The following is a 23,553-nucleotide window of genomic DNA, read 5'->3' on the forward strand; positions in this document are numbered from 1 at the left end:
GGCCAGCACCTCACTCAGCCAGAGTTGATGATCCTGGTTCTCATTTTAACAGTGGTTGCTTTTTTCTTTAAGAGACACCTACCAAACAATACAAATATTCCTACAGCCATACTAAAGCAGTATTTTATTAAGCTATATTTTGTTTTACAAACTAGGAATAGGAGCGGGATATTATTCTGTCATCATCGTATCTCTGAAATTAATTGTGTGACTTTGGTCTCTTACTAGAATTATATATTAGATTTTTCTTTTCTTTTTATTTGTGTATAGGAGGTGCCCAGATTAATGTGTTGAGCAGTATTACTACATGAATATGCAAGTCTAATAAGAAAGAGATGAGCAACGAACCTTAGTTATCCTTAGGGAAAAGGGAGAGAGAGAGAGAGGGAGAGAGAGAGAGAGAGAGAAGGAGAGAGAGAGAGAGAGACCTATGTCCACCTAGCTTTCTCTCCTGTCCTCCTCTCGGCAGCTGGAAGAAGCTGTCCTGTCCACAGGCAGTGGGGTCTCAAAAATAGCTCTGACCGTCTGTGTCTTTCAGAGGAGTCCACCTCCCAACAGTGCCCCTACCGTGCCATTTGAGGACATACCAGGGACTGCCTTCAGAATTAGGTTCCAAGTCACACAAAGACAGAAGTATCATCCCCACACAGGGATTTCCCATGCCTCTGAGAAGGGAGCATGTGCCATTCTTATTATTAGGCACCACATTCATAGCCGGCCAACCTGATTTAGGGCCCTGATTTTCACTCATTTCTTACATCAGCATCCCCTATGCTCAGGGCTTCCCTAACAGCTGACACCTTTCTAGCACTCCTCCCTCTCCCTACTGCCCAGAAGCACATGCCCTCAGAGCCTCACAGAACACAGCCTCATCCACACAAAATAGATCAGGGAGTGAGAGAAGTAGAGGCAGCCCCTGGAGCCCACGCTGAAGTCACCGTCCCCAGTTGACGGCGTCTCTTTACAAGTAGGGCATCATCAGTCGTTTGCCATCTCTTCTCCTGACCCGTGAAATTTGGGATCACGGATTAAAATCAACACCCCATTTCCACTTAAGTAAGGTCTTTTGTGTCCTCTCATTTTACCTGCAGGTTAACATCAAAGAAGCACGTTTTCTCTTTGAGCTCTTGGAGATTCTGCAGAGGAACAAGAGCTGCGAATCTGTAAGTTTAACGACCATCTCAGAGGACTCTCCCATGAGGCACATCTAGGGAATATGAGCAGATCGGATGGGCAATAAGAACAAAAGCTGGTAATACCTGGCATTGCTGGAATGAAGGGGAGGGGCACTCCCATACGCCGTTGGTGCCAAATGGTGCTTTATTTGGTCTCCGGAGCCCATCCGGTTACGGCTTGTAACCTGAACGGCCTTCCATAGATATGTCCACCTTTTCGGGAGTTTCAGGCAAGGGTTGAGAAAAGAATCAGCAAAGTGATTCTGAAGCGTGCAGGTTAAGGGGCCCTGGCTGAGGGAGCAGGACAAGTTGCCCCAGGAATTCCCAGCTCCGGGGGGGAAAGACAGCTACTCTCTATGAAGGAAAATGCTTGCAAGGGATCCAACTCCTGTTTTTCATTCGGTGGCTGGATTGAATCACAGGATAACCCTGGTAGTGAGGTATGGCTATCCTCCCTTTGCAGGTGTGTGTGACTCCAAAGTACATGTTCCTGAGCACAGACACACATGGCAAAGAGATTACGCTTCTTTCTCCAGATCTCTGCAAAGAATGGATTTGACAACATTATTAATATTAATCCCTAATGTAATACCACCTCGTTAGAATGTTAAGATGATTTTCGTTTTTCCCTATCTCACTTCTCTCCTAATGACGTATTTTTCACACGCGTTTCCAAATGGCTAGCTAATGGTCCCATCGTATGCCTCACAATATGTCCTACAATAATTCTAGAGTTTGAAAAGCAAACCTGCTCAGTGAGTTTCTGTTCATGCAGCATCCTGTTTAAATGGAAATTGGTTGGATTGGGGCAACGAGAACTCCATATACTGCTGGAGAAGAACTAATTTGGTACAACCTCTTTGCAGAGACCTTAGGCAACACCTATCAGAGTGAAAAGTGGAGTCCTGTCAGCAGCCCCACCCTTATTTCTGGCCTGCAGAGAACTTCAGAACCAGTGCCCCAGGAAGCACATGTCAGAATGGCCATGGCAACATGGCTGGTCATATCAAAATGGCCCCAAAGTTACCTTATTAGAGAAATCTCAGAAACACTATTTTCAGAAAAAAAACAGGTTGTCAAGGGGCCCTTACACTACGATATCACTTATATGTTTATAGCTGAAACATGCACACAATTAGATATGTGCAGTGTTCTCTCTCACAGCATCTCTGTGAGGATGGCATCATTATACCCCTTTGACAGATGACAAACTCAGACTCATCACGATGGAAAATCCATCTTCCAGAGTCATCTAGGCAGGGACAGGAATGGGATTTACCTCTCACACTCCCCCAAAGGGCAACCAACGGTCTCCTTGATAGATGATAACCTTCTAGGACTTGAAAACGTGTAGGTTTACACATTTCTAGTATTGTGCCCATGTGGGTACAGAGCTCCCCAGCCCTTCTCTTTGAAGAAGCTGATGGTACAGATGAAATTCCCGTGCGTGGTCCTGTAGGGGGTAACGGGGTCTGGTGTCAGGGTCAAGGGCCTGTGATTCTTGCCTCCTTTTATCTGCACTCTCTCTTCATTTGGGAGCTCAATGGTAAACCGCTTTTCCAATACCGATCTAGAAGATAAACAAAGAAACAGGATAGGACAAGGAATTAAAGGACACGGTTTGATGATCCTCTTTTCTCACCCCAAATCCCTCACCAAAGCCATCCTGCGACACAGAAATGGCCCCAAAGCTTCATTCATTATGTGAGTAGGGGCTACTTCTAACTGCCACGTTTCTGGATGATCTCTGTGGCAGATATGCTGCTTGGTTTTAGGTACCAGTCATCACTCTCTGGGAAGGAGGAGAAAGGTGGGCCAGGACTCACATTTCTTGAAGTCTCCCTATGTGCTGTGTACTCTGCACTGGGTTTCCCATTTACCCCCTCCCTACGGTTTCATAAGGAAGGCGTCGTGGGTCCCCTTTTACAGACGACCAAGGGTACGCCAACAGAGCCTAAGGAAGAGTTCTACATATCATACACCATATTATTGGGTTCCAGCTTTTGTGCTCATCACGATATTCAATGCATTCTTAACAGACATTACCCCCAAATGGGCTAAAAATGAGTTCTTGAAGGTAGGGAGTTGGTAACCTTTATATTCCAATGGTTCGTGGCAGTACAAAGGGCCACAAAACAGAAACACTTACCATTTCAGCTGTGGTACTGAAATTTCATGTTCTAAGCAAAAAGAGATTGATAAGGGAAAAAGTCTAAAAACCCTCTCTGGGGGAGAAGGGGCGAAGTGAAAGAAGGGTCAGGGATATTTCATATACCCAGCAATCTCTTATGTAGATGATGGGTCACCGGGGATTTATGACTGGTCATTTTACATTCCCCCGTGGGTGCTCACTCAACAACCACTCTTGGAGGTGATGATAATGATGATGATGACAATAATGGTCGTCCACGTGAAATTCTGCCCCAGGGGCCAAGAGACCTGGGAATGGGAACCACGCGAACTGATTGTTTTTTAAGGCAGTAGGCAGACAGGGAGGAGTCAGAGGAACAAGAATTTCCTCCAGGAAAGATGATCTGGAAGGAGGGAAAATCAAATTGGCAAAACTACTGTAAACAAGTAGTACTCAAAATTGTATCTCCTTTCATCCAAACCTTTATTCAACTAAACTATTATTCAATCCATAGTTTAGGTCAAGGTATAGGAAGTTAAGAAAGGCTAAGGAAATTGGAGAATTATGCTATGTGAATGTCTGCTCAGTCATGAAACCTGGAATTACTCTAATTTCCTCACTGTGTCCTGAAGCCTCCAGGGCTCCAGTTGCCCTAACTTTATTTTGGCACTGACATTTAACGCTTCCCAAGCCAATGGTTAATTTTCTTATAGTGACCTGTAGTACTTCCTGTTTTTTAAGTTGACACCACAATGTTACGTTAGTTTCAGGTGTAAGACATAGTGATTCAACAACTCTTATGCTATGCTCACGACAAGTGTAGCTACCATCTGTCACCAAACGACACTTTTACAATACCATTGACTATATTCCCTATGCTGTGCCTTTTATTCCTGTGACTTAGTGACCTATAGTACTTTTAAAGTACGATGTTATTGACATTTTTATAAGCACCGTGAATGGCGATTTCTTTTTTTTAATAATAATTTTTTTATTATATTATGTTAGTCACCATACAGTACATCCCTAGTTTTTGATGTCAAGTTCCATGATTCATTACTTGCGTATAACACCCAGTGCACCATGCAATACATGCCCTCCTTAATACCCATCACCAGCCTATCCCATTCCCCCCCGCTGCCCGAAGCCCTCAGTTTGTTTCCCAGAGTCCATAGTCTCTCGTGGTTCATTCCCCCTTCTGTTTACCCCCCCCCTTTCTTCTTCCCTTTCTTCTCCTAGTGAATGGCGATTTCTTATTATTACTGCCTGGTGTCCCCATTTGGAACTCGGGGGCCGTAGGTAGTAGGTGGCTGTCAGGATAGGGCTGAATGCATCTTTGAATGTGTCGGGAATGTTGGAGACCCACAGCTCTAGAAGACCACACCTTCTGCAGTTCTGAAACAGCCCCAAACTTCTTCCCTAATGTAAACCGTTAGTATTGGGCTATTGCAAGGGCCTTGAGGGGTTGAATCAAGGAAATAGAACCACTGTCTCTGCTTAAGAGAAAGAAGGATGTGGGGTACTCAGGGACTGAAACTGTTTGTGAGAAGGTAGTATCTTAAGGACTGGGAAACATTCCGTAGAACTGGGGGATTTCCCTCTTCATCCATGACCAAGACATATTGTAATTAAATTTGCAAAACGTAGTGATAAAGAAAAAAATATTAAAAGCAGCCAGACAAAAGAAGACCTTGACTTACAAGGGAAAAACCCATAAGCCTAGCTGGAGATGTCTCAACAGAAACCTGTCTAGATGATAACTATCCTACTACAGTCAAATACCACAGAGGAAAATGCAGCTCCGCTCCCACCGGGCCAGTAAAGTCTGAGTGGAGTGCACGGATTCCACACTCACCTGACTAACCAGGCACCCCTCCCCAACCTCTGGGGTGGTATCAGAGACCACATGGGGAACCTAAACTTGCATCCCCACCTGGCTGTTATGAGCTGACAACCTCCCTTTTCCGTTGGAATGGTATCACAGAAGGTTTGCTAAAACATACAACTTAAATAAGACGCAAAATTGCACAACATAAAGTCCTAAAGTCTTGAATACAATAAAAATCCTTCTTCTATGTACCAAATGTCAACTTGAAAAATAAATGAAAATCAACAGACAAGAATATCAAGATGGCACAGACGTTGGAGTTCTCTGACAAAGATTTTAAAATATCATCATAAAAAGGTTTCAATTAGTGAACATAAACATGTTTGAAACGAATGAAAAAAGAACAGAAAGTCTCAGCAGAAATATAGAAAATAGAAAGAGGAATAAACAAATGTAAATTTTAGAACCAAAGTGTATTAGGGTTCTTAGGGGGAAAGATGCACACACACACACACACACACACACACACACACACACACACACGGAGAGGGAGAGAGAGAGAGAGAGAGAGAGAGAGAGAGAGAGAGAGAGAGAGAGGTTCTCTTTAGGAATTGCTCAAGTGACAATTGGAAAGTCCAAACTCTACAATGGGCTGCCAGGTTTGGGACCCGGGGAAGAGTTGCAGTTCAAGCCCAAAAACAGTTTGCTGGCAGAATTCCTTCTTGCTCAGTGGAGGCCAGTCTTTGTTCTATTAAGGCCTTCAACTGATTAGATGATGCTCACTCACATTAGGCAAGGTAATCCGGTTTACTCAAAGTCCACTAATTTAAGTGATAATTTCACCCCCCCCAAACCAAACAAATTCACTGAAACATCTAGAATAATTTCTGACCAAATATCTGGGTAGTAAGGCTCAGACAAGTTGACCCATAAAATTAACCATCACACAAATCTTACAATAACTAAAATAAAAATGGAATGGATAAACTCAACAGAAGAATGGAGAAGAAAGAGAAAAGATTCAGTGAGCCTGTTGATAGAACAGTAGAAATTACCCAACCTGAAACAACAGAGGAAATAAACTAAGCTAAACAAACAAACAAGTAAATAAAACGAAGCCTCAAAGACCTGTGGGACTCTAACAAAATATCTAATATTCGTGTCATTGTTGTCCTGAATGGAGAGGAGAAAGAGTGCATGGGAGAAAAAGTATTGGAACAGATAATGGCTGATAGCCTTCAAATCTGGCCAAAGACTTACAGAGGCTAAGCAAATCCCAAAGAGAATCCATGAAAGGACACATCATCAAACTTCAGAAATCTAAAGACAAAGAAAAAGCTCTTCAAAGCAGGAAGAGGGGGGAAAACGCATTATCTATAGGAGGAGAACTATAGAATGAATAGCAAATTTCTCATCAGCAGCCATGTCGACCAGAAGGAAGTGGCACATCGTTCAAGTGCTAAAAGAACTGTCAATCTCGAATCTATATGCAGATAGATTATCCTTCAGGAATTAACAGGGATATAAATACATTTTCAGGTGAGGGAAAATGGTAAGAATTTGTCGCCAATAGATGTATCCTAAAGGAATGGCTAAAGAAATGTCTTTAAACACATGGATATTGGTAAAAGAAGGAATCTAGGAATATCTGGAAGGAAGAAAGAACACAGAAAGAACACAAACATGATTAAACAGAGTAGATTTTCCTTCTCCTCTTGAAACTTCTTTTTAAAAAGATTTTGTTTATTTCTTTCAGAGAGAAAAAGAGAGAGAGAGAGAGAGTGTGAGAGAGAGAGAGAGCACTAGATGGGGGAGGATCAGAGGGAGAAGCAGACTCCCTGCTGAGCAGGGAGCCTGATGTGGGACTCAATCCCAGGACCCTGGGATCATGAACTGAGCCGAAGGCAGACGCTTAACCTACTGAGCCGCCCAGGGGCCCATCCTCTTAAAACCTCTAAGTGCTTCTTAACGGTTGAAGCAGAAAGTATAACACTATCTGATATGTTTCTCAGTGTATGTAGAAGAAATATCGAAGACCATTCTAGTATAAGTGGTCAATAGTAAAGGGAGTTTATTGACCATGTCAGTGGAAGGAGTTGGACATGCAGGCACTCACCACTGTTCAGGGTCATTACCATGCATATAGAATGAATGAATGAGTGAATGAATGGTGGATATCCTGGAATACGAACACACACAGTTTCCCTATTTTATGAATACCCAAGATCAGAAATCACCCTCTTGGAACCTCAGTTACTTTAGTCTCAATGCTCTCTCCTCTTCCCTTACAAAATATCTCTATTGTAATATACTGCTTTGTATAAGCTTCGCTCTGCCCTAACACCTCCAGTTGCATTTTGTTGGATCCTCTCCCTGGGTATTAAATGCCTCTGCTCCAAAACGGAAGATGCAAAGCAGCCTAGGAATCATGCTCTGCACAGAAAATATAAAGAACACAGTAGAATAAGTCAGATAGTGTGGATGATAGTAAATTTTAAATTTAAACAAAGTATGCCAAGCCCATGTGTCTACACCAGCACAGAGTTGCGCAACCATAAAGGGTTGTTTGGTCAACAAATGCAGATCTGTTCTGAGGTGGTGGTCAGATTTTAACACTGCATAAATGATAATTGCACAGAAGCAACGTATAAAAGATAGTGAAGGTAAGTCTATTTGTCACGGTTCTCCAGAGAGACAGAACCAATAGTGCGTATGAATATAAATTCTAGTGGGTGTTTATGTTGCCATCTCGAGTCCAAAGGCAGTCTGGAGGCAGAAATCTTTCCTCCTCAGGGTACTTCAGTCTTTCCTCTTAAGGCCTTCAACTTATTCAGTGAGGCCCAGCCACATCATGGAGGTAATCTGCTGTACTCAAAGTCTACTGGTTTAAATATTAATCATATCCTTAAAATAGCTTCACAGCAGCCTCTAGACTAGTATTCGACCAAAACAACTGGGTACCAAATCTTAGCCAAGTTGACACATAAAATTAACCATCATAGGACGCCCCCCCTTGTTAACTTGGTACCCATACACAGCTCCTTGAATCATACTTAGTTCCCCCCAAAACCCACAATAACAAGGTCATATTTCTGCCTAACATATACACCTGTCCTGTATGCAAGTGAAAATGCACTGACCCATTCCCCTGAAGATGATGCAAAGTCCTTGGGTGATGTTTACTGTTCTCCCTGTCATCATGTGTAACTTACGTAACTTGTTATTATGTAACTACCAGGTAAACTTAACACTTAAACACTATGATGCCAAGCTAATACATCTAATGTTACATGATAAGAGGATAAGAGAGGAAAGAAAACAAATATGATGCATATATTATCATATATAGTAAACATACATTTACACACACATTCAACACAATTAGGAAGAACTCTTCAAAACAATTACAGTTGCATCTGGTCACGTGGTCGTAGCTAGTAGTTTTAAGTGCCATCTTCCACTAACCATTTTGTATTCCCTTTGCCTTCAACTCTTCTGGTGCTTTACTGGGTCGGGTACCCAATCCTTCACTCCTGAAGGATCTGAGCCACTAGTAGTCATTCCTGAATTTTGTTTTCCATTGACTTGAATCAACAGGGCATGATAGTACTGAGAGACACCCTAAGGGAGCTCCTGTATTCCAAACACCCCCTTCCTTACCACCACTGTGGAGGTGGTAAAATTAAAAGGGGGTAAAATCCCCCCCCTTTTAATTGGAATCAATCACCCTATCCTGTATAGTAACTCCCTTCTTTGCCTGTTGATTAAGAGACATGAGGAGCCCATAGTGACTGGGTGGCGGTCTTAACTTTCAGTTCAATGGAATCATTGTGTGTCTCTTGGTGGAAGAAATCCTCCCTTTGGAACAAAGACCTCTAGACCAGCAGAACATAAGGTGGCAGGAACAGAAAGCAAAAAATTTGCTGGCAGATTGCTAGAGGTAATAGCGAGTGGTGTCACACCCAGTTCCAGCCCATGATCCCTAGACCCATGAATCCTAGCAACGGGAGGATGTATATGGGGTGCTGATGTAGAACACAAACAGATTCCCAAAGCACCTTGCCTCACACCTGCAATGTATTGCCACCTAGCTGGCACTGGAACTAAGTCGTCAAAAAGCCGTTCCACCATTCCATCAAACCAGCTACTGCATGACGGTGGGGAACATGGTAAGACCAGTGAATTTCATGAGCATAGGCCCGTTGCCCCACTTCATGTGCTGTGAAGAGAGTTCCTTGGTCAGAAGCCATGCTACGTGGAATGCCATGGCAGGCAGGTAAGGTATTCTGCAAGTCCAAGGATGGTAGCATTGGCAGAAGCGTTGCATGCGGGGAAGGGAAATCCATATCCAGAGAATTCTAGTAACGACGTACTCCAGTAAGAACTTAATACTGCCCCTTCCATGATGGAAGTGACCCACCGTAATCAACCTGCCCCTGGTTAGCTGGCTGTTTGACCTCCTCCATTTACCTGAGCCAAGCATAATCTCCTTCCCTGCCACCCTGGCACCCACGTTGTTCATGAACACATCAGGCAATGACAGCAGGGAACTGGAAAAGAAGCTGACTGATACCCAGATAAAGAGCCATCCTATCCCTTTGTTAAGTAAAATTTCCTCCTCTGATGAGGCCACCCCTTGCTGACCCTTTGCATTCACATGGAACAAAAATAACTGCATGTTTTTTCACTCATTTAGAGTCTATCCACCCTATCTCTTCCCCAGACTTCCTTGACACCAACTTTCTAATTATGTTCCTTGCATGTCCTTGAACTTCCAGCCAAACCACTGCCTGCAGCCCATGACTTCCACTCACCAAGGCCGACCTGGCTATAGTTACTGTTGAGTGCCCAATCTGCCAGCATCTGAGACCAACAATGAGTCGCTGGATATGGCACCATTCCCTCGGGGAGAACAGCTAGTTACCTGAGGGCAGGATGACTACAGCGGATCCCTTCTGTCATGCAAGGGGCAGCATTTTGTTCTCACTAGAATGTGTTTTTACTGGAATCCTCTGGCTGTGGGTTTGACTTCCCCACACACATAGCTACTGCCCAAATTACCATCCCTGGGTGCAGAGAATGCCCTATCCACTATCATGGTATTCCACACAGCATTTGCTTCTGAAAAAAAAGTGAACTCACTTCACAGCAGATGAAGTGCAGCAATGAGTCTATGCTCCTGGAATGTACTGGTCTCCCCGTGTCCCCCACCACCGTACAGGGGCTGGTTTGATAGAACAACACCTGAACAGGGGATTCGATGTTGTCTGGTAAAATTACTGAGGTATTCACTCTTGCAACCAGCAATCTCTCTCCCAAGAATCTATCCAAAAGAACCGATGGAAAATGACAAAAGGGCATAAGCATAAAGCCACCTCACGTAAAACAATTCCTAGCAGCAGAAGACCAGAAACAAGGCTAAGGTCCAACAATAGTTGAATAATCTAATGTACATCCATGCTAGAGAGTACTATGTCACTATAAATGCAATAGGGACTCCCTCTCTTTACTGCTATGGAGTGCTCTCTAGGATATATTGTTAAGTGAAAAGAGAAAGGTGCAGAAATGTGTGTAGAGCTGCTGCATTCGAATAGGGTATCTGCTAGCCATGCATGGCTATTTATATTTAAATCAATTAAATTTAAAACAAATTCAAAATTCAGTTACACCAGGGTTGGAGGAACAGCAAGGATGGAAGCTGATGATGTATATTTTCTGAAAAATAGAATACATATAGAATACAATCTGCTTCAGATTCTCTCTCCCTCTCGCTCTGCTTGCTTCTTCCCCTGCTGGCGCTCTCTCTCTCTCTCTCTCTCTCTGTCATAAATAAATAAATAAATAAATAAATAAATAAATAAATATCTTTTTTTAAAAGAGCAACATTCAGAGGCCAACCTAAAGAGGCTCCCACTGGCCAGACATAGAACAATTTGAACATCAAATAAAATAATGACTACAATGGATCAAAACGCATCACACACACAAATACCTACGAACCCCAGATGACAGTCTAAAAGCAAAGCAAAGCAAAACAAAATAACAAAGCAAAATGAGCTCACTGCTCATCTTTGGAGGCTCCTAGAGAAACCACTCATTATTTTGAAAAGTAGAAATGTTGCCAGAGAATTAAGCAGTCATCCTACCCTGTGCATACCATACTCAGTGTAATCTAATAGCTGATGGAAGGAAGTTTCTTGTATATACGGATTCCAGCTAAAAAAAATGAAGAAGTATTTATAGAATTAGAATAGCACCCTTTTGGAACCTTTAATGAAATGCAATTCTGGCAACTGTCTTCAGACTGCACAAAACATGAGATGAAAAGCAGACAGAAATTTCATACTGGATGGATCAGGCTGAGAACACCTACAATCAACTTTAACCTCAGAGAAGAGACAAGATACAGTGAATCTCCTGGTGTAACTCTTTAGGAAGTACAAGTTCACTGTCAGAGGGCAAGAGCTGTAGATTACCTTGCTGGGTCTCTGTGTACTGATAATACTCTCATAGTGTCTCTTTTGTTTCTTTTTCCCCAGTTTTATTGAGATATGATTGACATACCACACTGTATAGGTTTGAGGCGTGCAGCATAGTGACTTGACATACATATACACTACAAAATGATCATCACAATAAGGTAACATTCATCAACTCATATAGTCACACAAAAATGTGTTTCTTTGTGATGAAAACTTTTAGGATTTATTCTCTTAGCAACTTTCAAATATACCATACAGCATTGCAAACTATAGTCACTATGCTATACATCACAGCACAAGACTTCTTTATTTTATAGCTGGAAATTTGTAGTTTTTGACCATCTTTATCCAATTCCTTCCCCCCCCATTCCTCCTCCCCCCCCCACCCCCGCCAACGCCGCCACTGTTTCTGTTAACCACTAATCTGTTCTTTGTATCTACAAGTTCAGGGTTGTTATTTTTTTTTTAGATGCCACATGTAAGTAAAATCATATGGTATTCGTCTTTGACTTATTTCATTTAGCATATCATAGTGTCTCTTTTTAAAGCGCACAAAATCCTTGACGACAGGGACACGTTTTGTTTCAAAACACTGAGCAGAGTTCTGCCAATTGTCTGGGTCCAAATCTAGTGCCTCTAGTATGCTTTCTCAGCCAGTGGTCTGAAGAGCCAAGATGTTTTGTTTTTGGCAAAAGGGCAATGCCAAGGTACTTCTGATACAGAGGACAAGCCAGTGCATTATGGTTGCCATAGAAAGCTAATGTTCTGATGGTGAACATGATGACTTTTTATCATAGACTTTACAGATAGACATAGCCGGGGAGAAGAGCAGTTCCCGCCTTCAGTTATCTGGATCTCATCAGAAAGTGTGTGGCGTACTGTGGAGGCTAAATCAACCTGGGCCGTGGGGAGACAAAGGGATCCCAGGTCCATTCACCTCTTGGCTGCTTTGAGACACAGTGTCCCAGCCATCTCTTAGATGGATGGGATTTTGGGGTCCCACCTGACCCTAGTGAGTGCGGTGTCCTGTTCCAGGGGTGTCCTGGGGCTACTTTCTTTTAAAAGGCAGGGGTGGCTGACCTCTCTCTGAACCTCAGCTTCTCCTTCCACAGAACAGGGATGAGAATGCTTCACCCACAGGATCGCTGAGAACGGTCAGTGATACACAGGAGCAAGCCCATGGCCCTGTGCTTGTTGCGGGGTTATGAATGCCTGTAGGAATTCAGGCCACTTCTTACTCCTTTTCACCTTTGTTGTCAGGAGCTAGACAGGGGAAGGAGAAGAAAAAGGCCCTGTGAGAAGTCCATTATAACGTGGCTGCTATGTTGTAATCAGTGTCATTGTCACTAGACCAGTGTTTCACACGGCTCCCGGCACAAAGTTACATCAGTAAAGCGTGGTGATTGCTGGATATGTCACTCCCAGCGCAGCTCTTGGTGTGGGCGGCCAAGCTCATATCAAGAGCCCAGAGGAGGCAGGTGCTGAGGTTCTGTGTCCTGATGGCTGCTGAACTTTCTACTCCAGATTCCAGGGCGGCAGTCCTCAGGAGATCCCAACATTTCACATGTTTATTGGCATATGAATCCTGGCTCAAGTGAGTTCATAGATCTGAAAAAAGCATGTTGTGGAATAGCTCCTGTGAGGTTCACACACCAGCCTCAAAGTAGAGAAACTACTTCGATCTCATCATGGGAAAAGAGGTTTAGCGGGTGGAATCTCATGCCACCAGCAGCTACAGGCTGCGTAGTCACCCTTGAGCCCCATTTTAGAGACGCCATCTTTTGATGAAAGCAATGAATTGTCCTGCTTGAGGAAGGAACTTGACCTTCAATATACATTTGGAATAAATATACCTAAATTGTTCTCACTTTATAAATATTATTCAGAGATTCCCATGTTTCTCTCAGATGGATGTAGATTTCTGCAGTTGGTTAGAATTTCTTCCTGGCAATTTGAGATTTTAGCATGGCAGCCACATTTTATCCATTTTACAATCAGTTGTTTAAATCCAGAAATTTTGCAAGTGTTATTTTGTATCGTCGCGCACTGAAATAAAGCTCTCAGACACCAATCTGAGCTGCCATGCAGGGCTGCCTCTGCAAGGGAGAGCAGCAGCAGCTGAATCCTGCACATAGCTTTTATTTTGGTTTTGTTTTTTGTTTTTTGTTGTTTTTTTTTTTTTATCAGAAAAGCAAGGACAGATGGCTCCAAGCGTGGGACAGGAGTACAAAGGGACGGCAAATATCTTGAAGCAGGCTTGCATTCTCCCCTACGCATAGGCACGCAGGGAGTCAGTCATGGGATAAGGAAGGAGCGAGATGTTTGGGCTAGCAATCGCCAGGTGCAGAAAGGGGAGAAAGGGTTACATTCTTTCATAGCTCCTAACTTTATGCCCTGCCCCTGGGGATCGTGGGATCCTGCTCCTACCGGGCCATTGCATTCAACAGCCCGAGAACAGGAACGCTGCTGACGTTACAGCTGCTGCCACAGTTCACTCCTTAGGGTTTACAATATGTTTTCTCTTAACCTATGCCTGGTCCCACGAGATCATGGGAACCTCCTCCTACCGGGCCATTGCATTCAATAGCCCCAGAGCAGGAACGCTGCTGACGTTTCAGCTGCTGGCACAATCACTCCTTTAGGGTTTACGATATGTTTTCTAAGAATAACTCCACAACTTAGAAATTGTCAGTTACAAGAATTTAATAATTTCTAAAATAATAAGTACCATAGAACTTACCCTGCTGTAGTATAACTCAGCCACATTCCGTAAAACAACCGGGCAGTCTTAAGGAACATTACGATTATTTTCCCAGGATATAACATTTTCAGTCCTGTGCTGTTAGGCTTCCTCGCCTTACTCCTCCACCCCACCTCACCCCTTGCTCTGTCCCCAGGCAACCACTGATATTCTACCACTATAGATTATTTTTCATTTCCTAGAATTCTGTTTAATTGGAATCAGTGGAACCGTAAAGGCTGTGTTACTTTGTTAGAGGAGGTGTTCCTTCTTTCCTTCAGCCTATTTGTTTTTAGATTTGTCTGTATTATTGTATGTATCAGTAGTTCCTTCATTTTTTATAGCTGAGTAGTATTCGAGTATATGACTATACCACAAATTGTTATATCCATTCACTTGTTGATAGATATTTGGTGGTGTCCCATTTGGGGCTCTGGTAAAAAAAAAAAAAAAAAAAGCTACTAAGAAAAACGCTACTAGGATTTGTGTGTGGGTCTTTACACGGACACATGCTTTCTTTCTCCAGGATAAGTGCTAGAAGTGCAATGGCCTGATAATATGGTAGATGCAAAGCTAACATTGTAAGAAACTGCCAAACAGCTTTCCAAAGTGGCTCTACCATTTTTCATTCTACAAGCAGCCTATGAGAGGTCTGTCCTCCACAACTGTGCTGATGTTTCCTGTGGTCGGTCTTTTTAATTGTAGCCATTTACAAGAGGTTGTAATGGTATCTCATTGCAGTTTTAATTTGCATTTCCCTAATGACTAACAATGTTGCATATATTTTCATGCGCTTATTTGTTATTCCTATGTCTTCTTTGATGGAGTGTATGTTCAAATCTTTTGCCCATTTATTTATTGAACTGTCTCTTCCTTACAGACATTTGTTTAATTGTGGTATAAAAACATAGCTTAAAATTTACCGTCTTATCATTTTAATTGTACAGTGCAATACCGTTGACCATATGAATCTTGTTGCACAACAGGCCTCTTGAAGTTGTCATCTTGCAAGACTACAGCTCTATGGCCATTGAACAACAGCTTCTCTTTTCTCCGTCCCCAAGCCCCTGGCAACTGCCATTCTACTTTCTGTTTCTAAGAGTTTGACTAGATACATCATATCAATGGAACCATGCATTTGTCCTTTTGTGACTGACATATTTAACTTAACATAATGTCCTCAAGGTCCATCTGTGCTGTAGCATATGACACGACAGAACTTCCTTTTTTTAAGGCTGAATAATAATCCAATGTAGGTATATCTCACTTTTTTAATCCATTTGTCCTGTGATGGACATTTGGGTCACTCCCACCTCCTTGTTATTAGGAATAATGCCGTGAGGAACATGAGCGTGCAAATATCTGAGACCCCACTTTCAATTCTTTTGGGTATACACCGGAAGTGGGATTGCTGGATCACATGATCATTCTATTTGTAGTTTGTTGAGGCACCTCCATATGGTTTTGCATAGTGACTGCACCAGTTCCCATTCCCACCAACAGTGCACAAAGGTTCCATTTTCTTTGCATCCTCGCCTACACTTGCTATTTTCTGTTTTATTTGAGATTGGCCATCCTAACGGTTGTGAAGCGGTATCACATTCAGCTTTGATTTGCACTTCCCTGGTGGTCAGAGATGTTACACGTATTTTCATAGGCTTCTTATACGTTTGTACATTTGCATAAGAGAAATGTCTGTACAAATCCTTTGCCCATACTTTAATGGGACCATTAAGGTTGTTGTTGTTGTTCACTTGTAGGACATCATATATATATATATATATATATATATATATATATATATATATGATAATATGGTAGATGCATATTCACCTCTTATATACGGTTTGCCAATATTTTCTCTGGATATTCACCTCTTATATACGGTTTGCCAATATTTTCTCCCATTCCGTAGCTTGCCTCTTCAATCCCTTGATTGTTTCCTTCTGTGCACAAGTTTTTAATTTTGATGTAGCCTTATTTGATGACTTTTGCTTTTGTTGCCAATGACTTTGGTGTCATAGACAAGAAATCATCGCCAAATCAAATGTCATGAAGATTCTCCCCTATGTTTTCTTCTAAGACTTTTATAATTTCAAATCTTAGATTTCAGTCTTTGATCCATTTTAAGTTAATTTTTGTATATGGTGGAAGGAAGGTACAGGTCTAGCTTCAGTCTTTTGCCTGTCGATACTCAGTTTGCCCAACACTGTGCACTGAAGAGACGATCCTTTCTGCATTGTGTAGCCTTGGTAACCTTGTCAGAGATCATTTCATCATACACACGAGGGTTTCTTTCTGGGTTATGTATTTATAAGTTTGTCTTCATGCCGTTACCATACTATTTTGATTACTGTGCCTTTGTCATATGCTATGGATTCAGGAAGTGTGAGGCCTGCGGCTTTGTACATCTGTTTCAAGACTGTTTTAGCTATTGGGGGTCCTTTGAAACTCCATATAAATTTTAGGATGATTTTTTTTCTATTTCTGCAAAAACATGCTATTTGAAAACTTGACATATAATTATGATACAGTAGTCTAAGTTGTACAGTGCAATGATTTAACAATTCTATACATTTCTCAGTGCTCATTAAGGTAAGTGAACTCTTAATCCCCATGACCTAGTTCACCCATCCCCCCTCCCACCTCACCTCTGGCAACCATCTGTTTGTTCTCTGTACTTAAGGGTCTGGATTTTTGTCTTTTTTTTTTCTTTGTGTGTTCCTTTGTTCTGCTTCTTAAATTCCACCTATGAGTGAAATCATATGTTATTTGTCTTTCTCCAAATGACTTATTTCACTGAGCATTATGCCCTCTAGGTCCACCCATGTTGTTGGAAATGGCAATATCTCATTCTTTTTTATGGCTGAATAATATTCCAGTGTGTGTGTGTGTGTGTGTGTGTGTGTGTGTGTGTGTGTGTGTGACTTTTTCTTTATCCATTCGTCTATCAATGGACACTCGGGTTGCTTCTAAATCTTGGCTATTGTAAATAATGCTGCAATAAACATAGGGGTACATATATCTTTTCCAGTTCCTGTTTTTGTATTCCTTAGGTAAACACCCAGCAGTGGAATTGCTGGATCATATAGTAATTCTATTTTTAATTTTTTGAGGCATGTCCATACTGCTTTCCACAGTGGCTGCACCAGTTTGCATTCCCACCAACAGTGCACGAGGGTTCCTCTTTCTCCACATCCTCGCCAACACCTATTGTTTCTTGTGTTTTTGATTGTAGCCATTCTGACGCGTATAAAGGGGATATCTCATTCTGGTTTTAATTTGCATTTCCATGATAATTACTGATGTTGAGCATCTTTTCACACACATGGGTTGGAAGAATCAATGTTGTTCAAATGTCCATACTACCCAAAACAATCTACAGACTTAATGCAATTCCTACCAAAATATCAACAACATTTTTTTTGTTTTACAGAACTAGAACAAACAATCCTAAAATCTGTATGGAATCACAAAAGACCCCAATTAGCCAAAACAATCTTGAAAAAGAAGAACCAAGTTGGAGATATCACGATCCCAGTTTTGAAGGTATTCTTCAGAGCTGCAGTAATCAAAGGAGTACAGCCATAGGGCTTTTGATAAGGGTTGCACTGAATCTGTAGGTCACTTTGGGTAGTGAGGACATTTCAACAGTTCATGTCTTCCAATCCACGCACATGGGATGCCTTTTCCTTCGTTAATGTCTTCTTTAATTTCTTTCAGCATGCTTTGGTAGTTTTCACTGTACAAGTCTTTTGCCCACTTGGTTAAGTTTAGTTCTAAATATCTTATTCTTTTTGATGAGATATAAAACGAGGCTTTTTTTTCTTAGTTTACTTTTTGGATTGTTCACTGATAGTACATAGAAGCACAACTGAGTGTTGGTTTTCTACCAGGCAACTTAGCGGAATGTGTTTGGTAGTTGTGGAATGTTTACAGTTTTCTACATACAAGATAATGTCACCTGTGAACAGAGATAATTTCACTTCTTCCTTTCCAAACTGGATGTCTTTCATTTCATTTTCTTTCCTAATTGCTTGGGCTAGGACTCCCAGTCCTCAGTTGAATAGAAGTAGCAAAAGAGGGTATCCTTTCTTTGTTCTTTCTCTTACAAGGAACACTTTTAGTTTTTCACTATTGAGAATAATGTTAGCTGCAGTCATTTCATATATGGTCTTATGTTGAAATAACTTCCTCCTACTCATAATTTTAGCATGGAGTGTTTTTTGACATGAAAGAGTGTTGAAATTTGAAAATGCATTTTCTGTATCAAGAAGGTCACGACTTTGGTCCCTCATTCTGTTCATATGGTGTATCATATTGATTGGTTTTCCTACTTTATTGTTTCCTACTGTATTGTTCAGGAATAAATCCCACTTTGTCAAAAAGTATAATCTTTTTAATGTGTTGTTGAATTGAGTTTGCTAATATTTTGTTGAGGATTATTCCATTGATATTCCTCAGGTATATTGGTCTCTAGTTTTCTTTTCTTGTAGAATTTTTGTCTAATTTTGGTATCAGGATAATGCCAACCTCAAAAAATGAGTTTTGAAGTGTCCTTTCCTCTTCAGTTTCTGGGGAGAGTTTTAGAAGGACTGATGTAAATTCTCCTTTAAATGATTGGTACAATTCTCCAGCAAAGCCATCTGATTCTGGGCTTTTCTTTTTTGAGAGCTTTTGATTACTGCTACAATCTCTTCACTAGTTCTAGATCTGCTCAGATTTCTTGTTTCTTCATGACTCGGTCAAGGTGGGTTGTATGCTTCTAGGTATTTATTCATCTCTTCTAGATTATCCCATGTGCTTATAATTGTTCATAGTCATTTCCTTCAGCACTTTTTTTTTTATTTCTGTTACATCACTTGTAATGTCTCCACAGCTGCATACTTTCTTCTGATTGTGGTGAGCTGTACTGGCCTCCATCTGTGGCGCTGCCAGTTTTCTGGTGCAGCTGAGTTCACTTTTTCTTCTCGGGGGCCCCTAGGCATCCAAAGTGTGCCAGTGCCTCCATCGAAGCTCCAAGTCAGGTGAGATAGCAACCAGTCCCCTGGGCAGTCCCTCAAAATGTCTGAACGTTGGAAGCATGTTCTACTCTTCTCTTTACCTCTTAATGGAGAAGCCAGGAGGTGGGCTTTTCCTCTCACTTATGCCAACCTGTGCTGGTTTGAGGGAAAAGACTGTCATCTTTGATTTAACACATCCCCCACCCTCTCCCCACCCCCATCTCAATGTGACTGTTCTTAACTTTGAGACTTCCTGGGGTTAATGTGACTTACTAATGGGTTTCTGGGGTTTCCACTAAGCCTCCGTTGACCATGTATGTTTATTAAATCATTGCCTCTGTGGAGGATGGAGTTCTATGGCTTCCTACTCTGCCATCTTGCTGGCATCAATCTCTTCTTACTGATGTTAGACAGATTTTCTATATTCTAGGTACAAGGTCTTTATCCCTATGTGATTAGCCAATATTTTCTCTCAGCCCATGGCTTTTCACTTCATTATCTCAACATTATCTTAGAAAGTGCAGAGGTTTTTAATTTTGAAGAGGTCCATTTTACCAATTTGTTCACTCACAGATGGTGCTTTTGGTGTGTCATACCCAGGAAATCTTCACCTAACTCAAGGTCAAAAGGGTTTTCTTCTAAAAGTTTTACAGTTTTAGGTACTATACTTAGACCTACGAGCCCATTTTAACTAACTTTTGTATAAGGTGCAAGACATGGGTCAAAATCCATTCCGATACAAGTAAATATCCACTTGTTCCAGCACCAGTTTTTGAAGACTATTTGTTGCACACCATCGACTTACCTGTGAACCTTTATCAAAAATCAGCTTTTCGTGTATGTGCAGGCTTATTTCTGGGTTCTTTCACCTGAGCCACTGACCTACTTCTTTCTCTTGATGTCAATAGCACACTCTCTTTATTACTTTGTTACAATGACTCTCTAAACCAGGTAGTGTGCTTCCTCTAACTTTGGGTTCTTCGTTTTCAAAGTTGTTTTCCTTAGTCTAGTTCCTTTGCACTGCCTCAAGAATTCTAGAGACAGATTGTTCACTTCTTTACGAATGTCTAGTAAGATTTTGACTGAGACTGCATCAAATGTGTAGATCAGTTTGGTGAGAATTTTCATCCTAACAATACTGAGTGAATCTTCAGACCCCCCCCCAAATGGTATGTCTCACCACTTATGTAGGTCTTTTTAAATTTTTCTCAGAAATATTATTTAATATTTATTAATAATTAAACATTTAAATTTAATATTTAATTTTCAGTGTACAGATCTTGCATATCTTTGGACAGATTTTCCCTAAGTATTTCATACCCTCCCACCCTTTATTGTCCAAACGTGAGTACTGTTGAGGCTCAGTGACTGCTTTGGGATTTGGTACAGACCAAGCATGCATTTATGATTCTTTCACGAATCCCTTATTCCTGTGGTAATTGTTGAATGCTGCTTTTCTAATTGTTCATTCCTTTCATGTTTATTATTGAGCATATGACCGTAAGGTAGAGCTTTACCTTCTCCTTTATTTAGTTACGTATGTATGTATGTATGTATGTATGTGCTTATCAATATCACATGACCCATTGATTCCTAGTTTGCTTTAGAGGTTACTATCTTTACTCTCATTTATTTTGATGCTCTGAATGCCTCAAAATTGGCCAGCAGAAACCCATTCAAGTTGGCCTCTGTGTCCGTTTTGAAACCTTCTTAGACCTCAATGAGCATTTGCTTTCTTCTGTGAGCCCCATCTGCCGAAAGGAAGTAATGAAGCCCACCTCATAGTAACATTTGGTGATTTTAAGGAAGAAGGCTGAAAATAACAACCTGCAGCATGTGATGCCTGGTAGGCCCTCAGCCAGTATTAGCTCCCCATTCCAACTCTCCCACCTTTATCCTGTCATTGCAATGCCTTTGACTTTAATACAATAGCATAACTACCAAAAAGACTACTTGGAAAAATAACAACAAGCAGGAGTAAGTTCACATTTACATGATGTGTGACCTTCCATGTCGCAAGAGTATGCAGGAAGGGATTTTGGAATAGTGCTTTCTTATCCTCGTATACATACTTTTGGTGTAACATCAGAGAAGGATGTGGATTCTGTACCCCAGAAACAGGGAATGATAAAGAAAAAGCAAGTGTGGTGTTGAGTTTGCCAGACATGTTATTGAAGCAAGAATGAAGAGATCAGGGTGTCATCCTCGAAACATGTTAGGGAAGTCACTACCCTCCTACCAGTTGGCTTTAAAATGTTGGTTTTATTATTCTTCAGATATGATGAGGCCAACAGATCAAGAGATGATTGCCAATGGAAATATAGTTTGTAATTCACCTTTGTTAAGAGGAAGGGTCATGCCACGCCATGCAGAGACCAACCACATGGGGAAGCACCAGGTTCCCTCAGGGGCAGAGAGAGAAGAAGAAATGAAGGGCAAGAATTTTCACCATGGTTTCTCTAAGAAGGAATAGGCAAGGCAGGATAAGCATGGGATTAGCTGGTTTGAATAATTTCAGTGGGATCTGGGGCATAAGATTTTGTCCCCCGTTGTCCAGTACCTGGGCCATGTGGTGATTAGGGCAGGGGGGGATATCGTTGATGAGTTTGAGAGCCCAGCAGAGGAGGTGGGGGCGGGGGGTGGGCTCCAGATGGTTGGTTTGCATATGGCCCAGTTGTTTACTATTTAGAGGGATCAGCTAGCCCTAGGAGGGACAGCCCTTCCAGTGGCAACAAGGCCTCAGATGTCAGAGCATATAAATAAAAATTCATGTTTAATATACTGCTCCATCTATACAGTAGGATAACAATACCCAATCCTCCTGACCACCCAGGAATGTTGCGGAGCGTAAGTGCGATCCCATCTGGGAAAGCAATCTGTGTTCTTAGGTGGGAAAGAAGTACCAGAGCACTTTTGAGTCATTACATGAATTGTGACAACCCAGATATCACAGAATTCTGCGTGCTAGACATTGAACGAATGGTACACAAATGTGAACTATTTAGGTCAGGATTTTTCCAACTGTGGTCCATGGACCTGTTCATCAAAATCATCAGGGAGTGCCTACTAAACTTCTGGATTCCAGGCCCACCCTAGCTCTGCTGAGCGGACACCAGGGAGGTGGGATGGGAAGTGTTTGCCCTCTGAGTAATTTCTTCAATTGCTTCTGGTATTCAACCAAGTTCGAAAAGTGTTGCTGTTAGATTTGCAACAAAGACTTAAAGTTTTTTGAATCCTCTGGTATCTAATTTTGTCGTCAGCTATTCCTGCCACTCAACTTTAAATGCCTATCTGCTCCAGTGTGTCAAATAGACAAGAAGTCCTTCATTTCAGTAATATTTTACTAATGATTTATGTGTTGCTGGGGACGCATCACAGAGAAAGTGACAGGCCGGGTCTCTGGAGTTTTCATTCTAGTTTGGGGAAGCTGGCAGTTAGTAGGCAAAGAAATTAATGAGCAGATTAATTTCATATGAGGAATTGTGCTTTGAAGACAATAAATACATAAGTAGAGTAGAAAGTGACTGGAACAGAGATTACTATAGATGGGGTTTTCAGTGAAGCTCTTTCTCAGGAAGTGATATGTGAGCTGAGTCCTGAACAGCAAGAAGAAGCCAGGCACAGGCAGGCCCCCTTAACTGGGGGAGGAGTCCTTACATGTCGCAGGAATCTCATGTCCTCTCAGATGGACCCTTTCATGGACTACATGGGAGAAACCACCCTCCTAGGAATAACGCAGACAGATATACGGTACAGAAATCTACCACTGTGAATAACAAAAGGGTAACGGGGAAAGCAAAACCTCTAGTTCAGGCCCACGAGAAGAACCAAGAGTGAAACCACACAATGGCTGCCTTGTCCTTCACTCTCGATTAAGAGAGATCCCATCAGGAAAAGGCAATAGTCTGTTAGCTCTACGCAAGAGAACAAATGTTTGGGTTACAAGTTGCCTCAGTTTCCCAACTTTGCAACTTCTCCCAACTCAGCTGTGTCATTTTCCATTTTGATGCTGGGATTTCAGGAGTCAGGGTCAAGCTTGGACTAAACTCGTTTGGAATGGGGTCCATTTGAGGTCATGCTTCTTTATGCCATGAGGTGGGTGGGCGCTAACATCCATCTTGCTCCCTGTGAACATTTCCAGTTAGGCAGGTCTAGAGATCAAGAGAGGGAAGGCTGGAATGCAGATAAGGAATG

At 41.8% G+C, this 23,553-nt stretch overlaps 1 protein-coding gene across 1 annotated transcript in view; it reads right to left on the minus strand.

Moving 5' to 3' along the window:
- The window catches only part of NXF3 (nuclear RNA export factor 3), a 60,279-nt gene that overhangs the window by 25,095 nt on the left and 11,631 nt on the right, over positions 1–23,553 (minus strand). Inside the window, exons 4-5 of the mRNA XM_048213802.1 lie at positions 2,566–2,745; positions 1,086–1,161 (exon numbers count right to left, since the gene is read on the minus strand). Coding sequence (XP_048069759.1) covers positions 1,086–1,161; positions 2,566–2,745 — 256 coding nt within the window. The remainder of the gene's footprint in view (positions 1–1,085; positions 1,162–2,565; positions 2,746–23,553) is intronic.

This window comes from Ursus arctos, chromosome X (genome assembly GCF_023065955.2).
Source record: "Ursus arctos isolate Adak ecotype North America chromosome X, UrsArc2.0, whole genome shotgun sequence".
NCBI lineage: Eukaryota > Metazoa > Chordata > Mammalia > Carnivora > Ursidae > Ursus > Ursus arctos.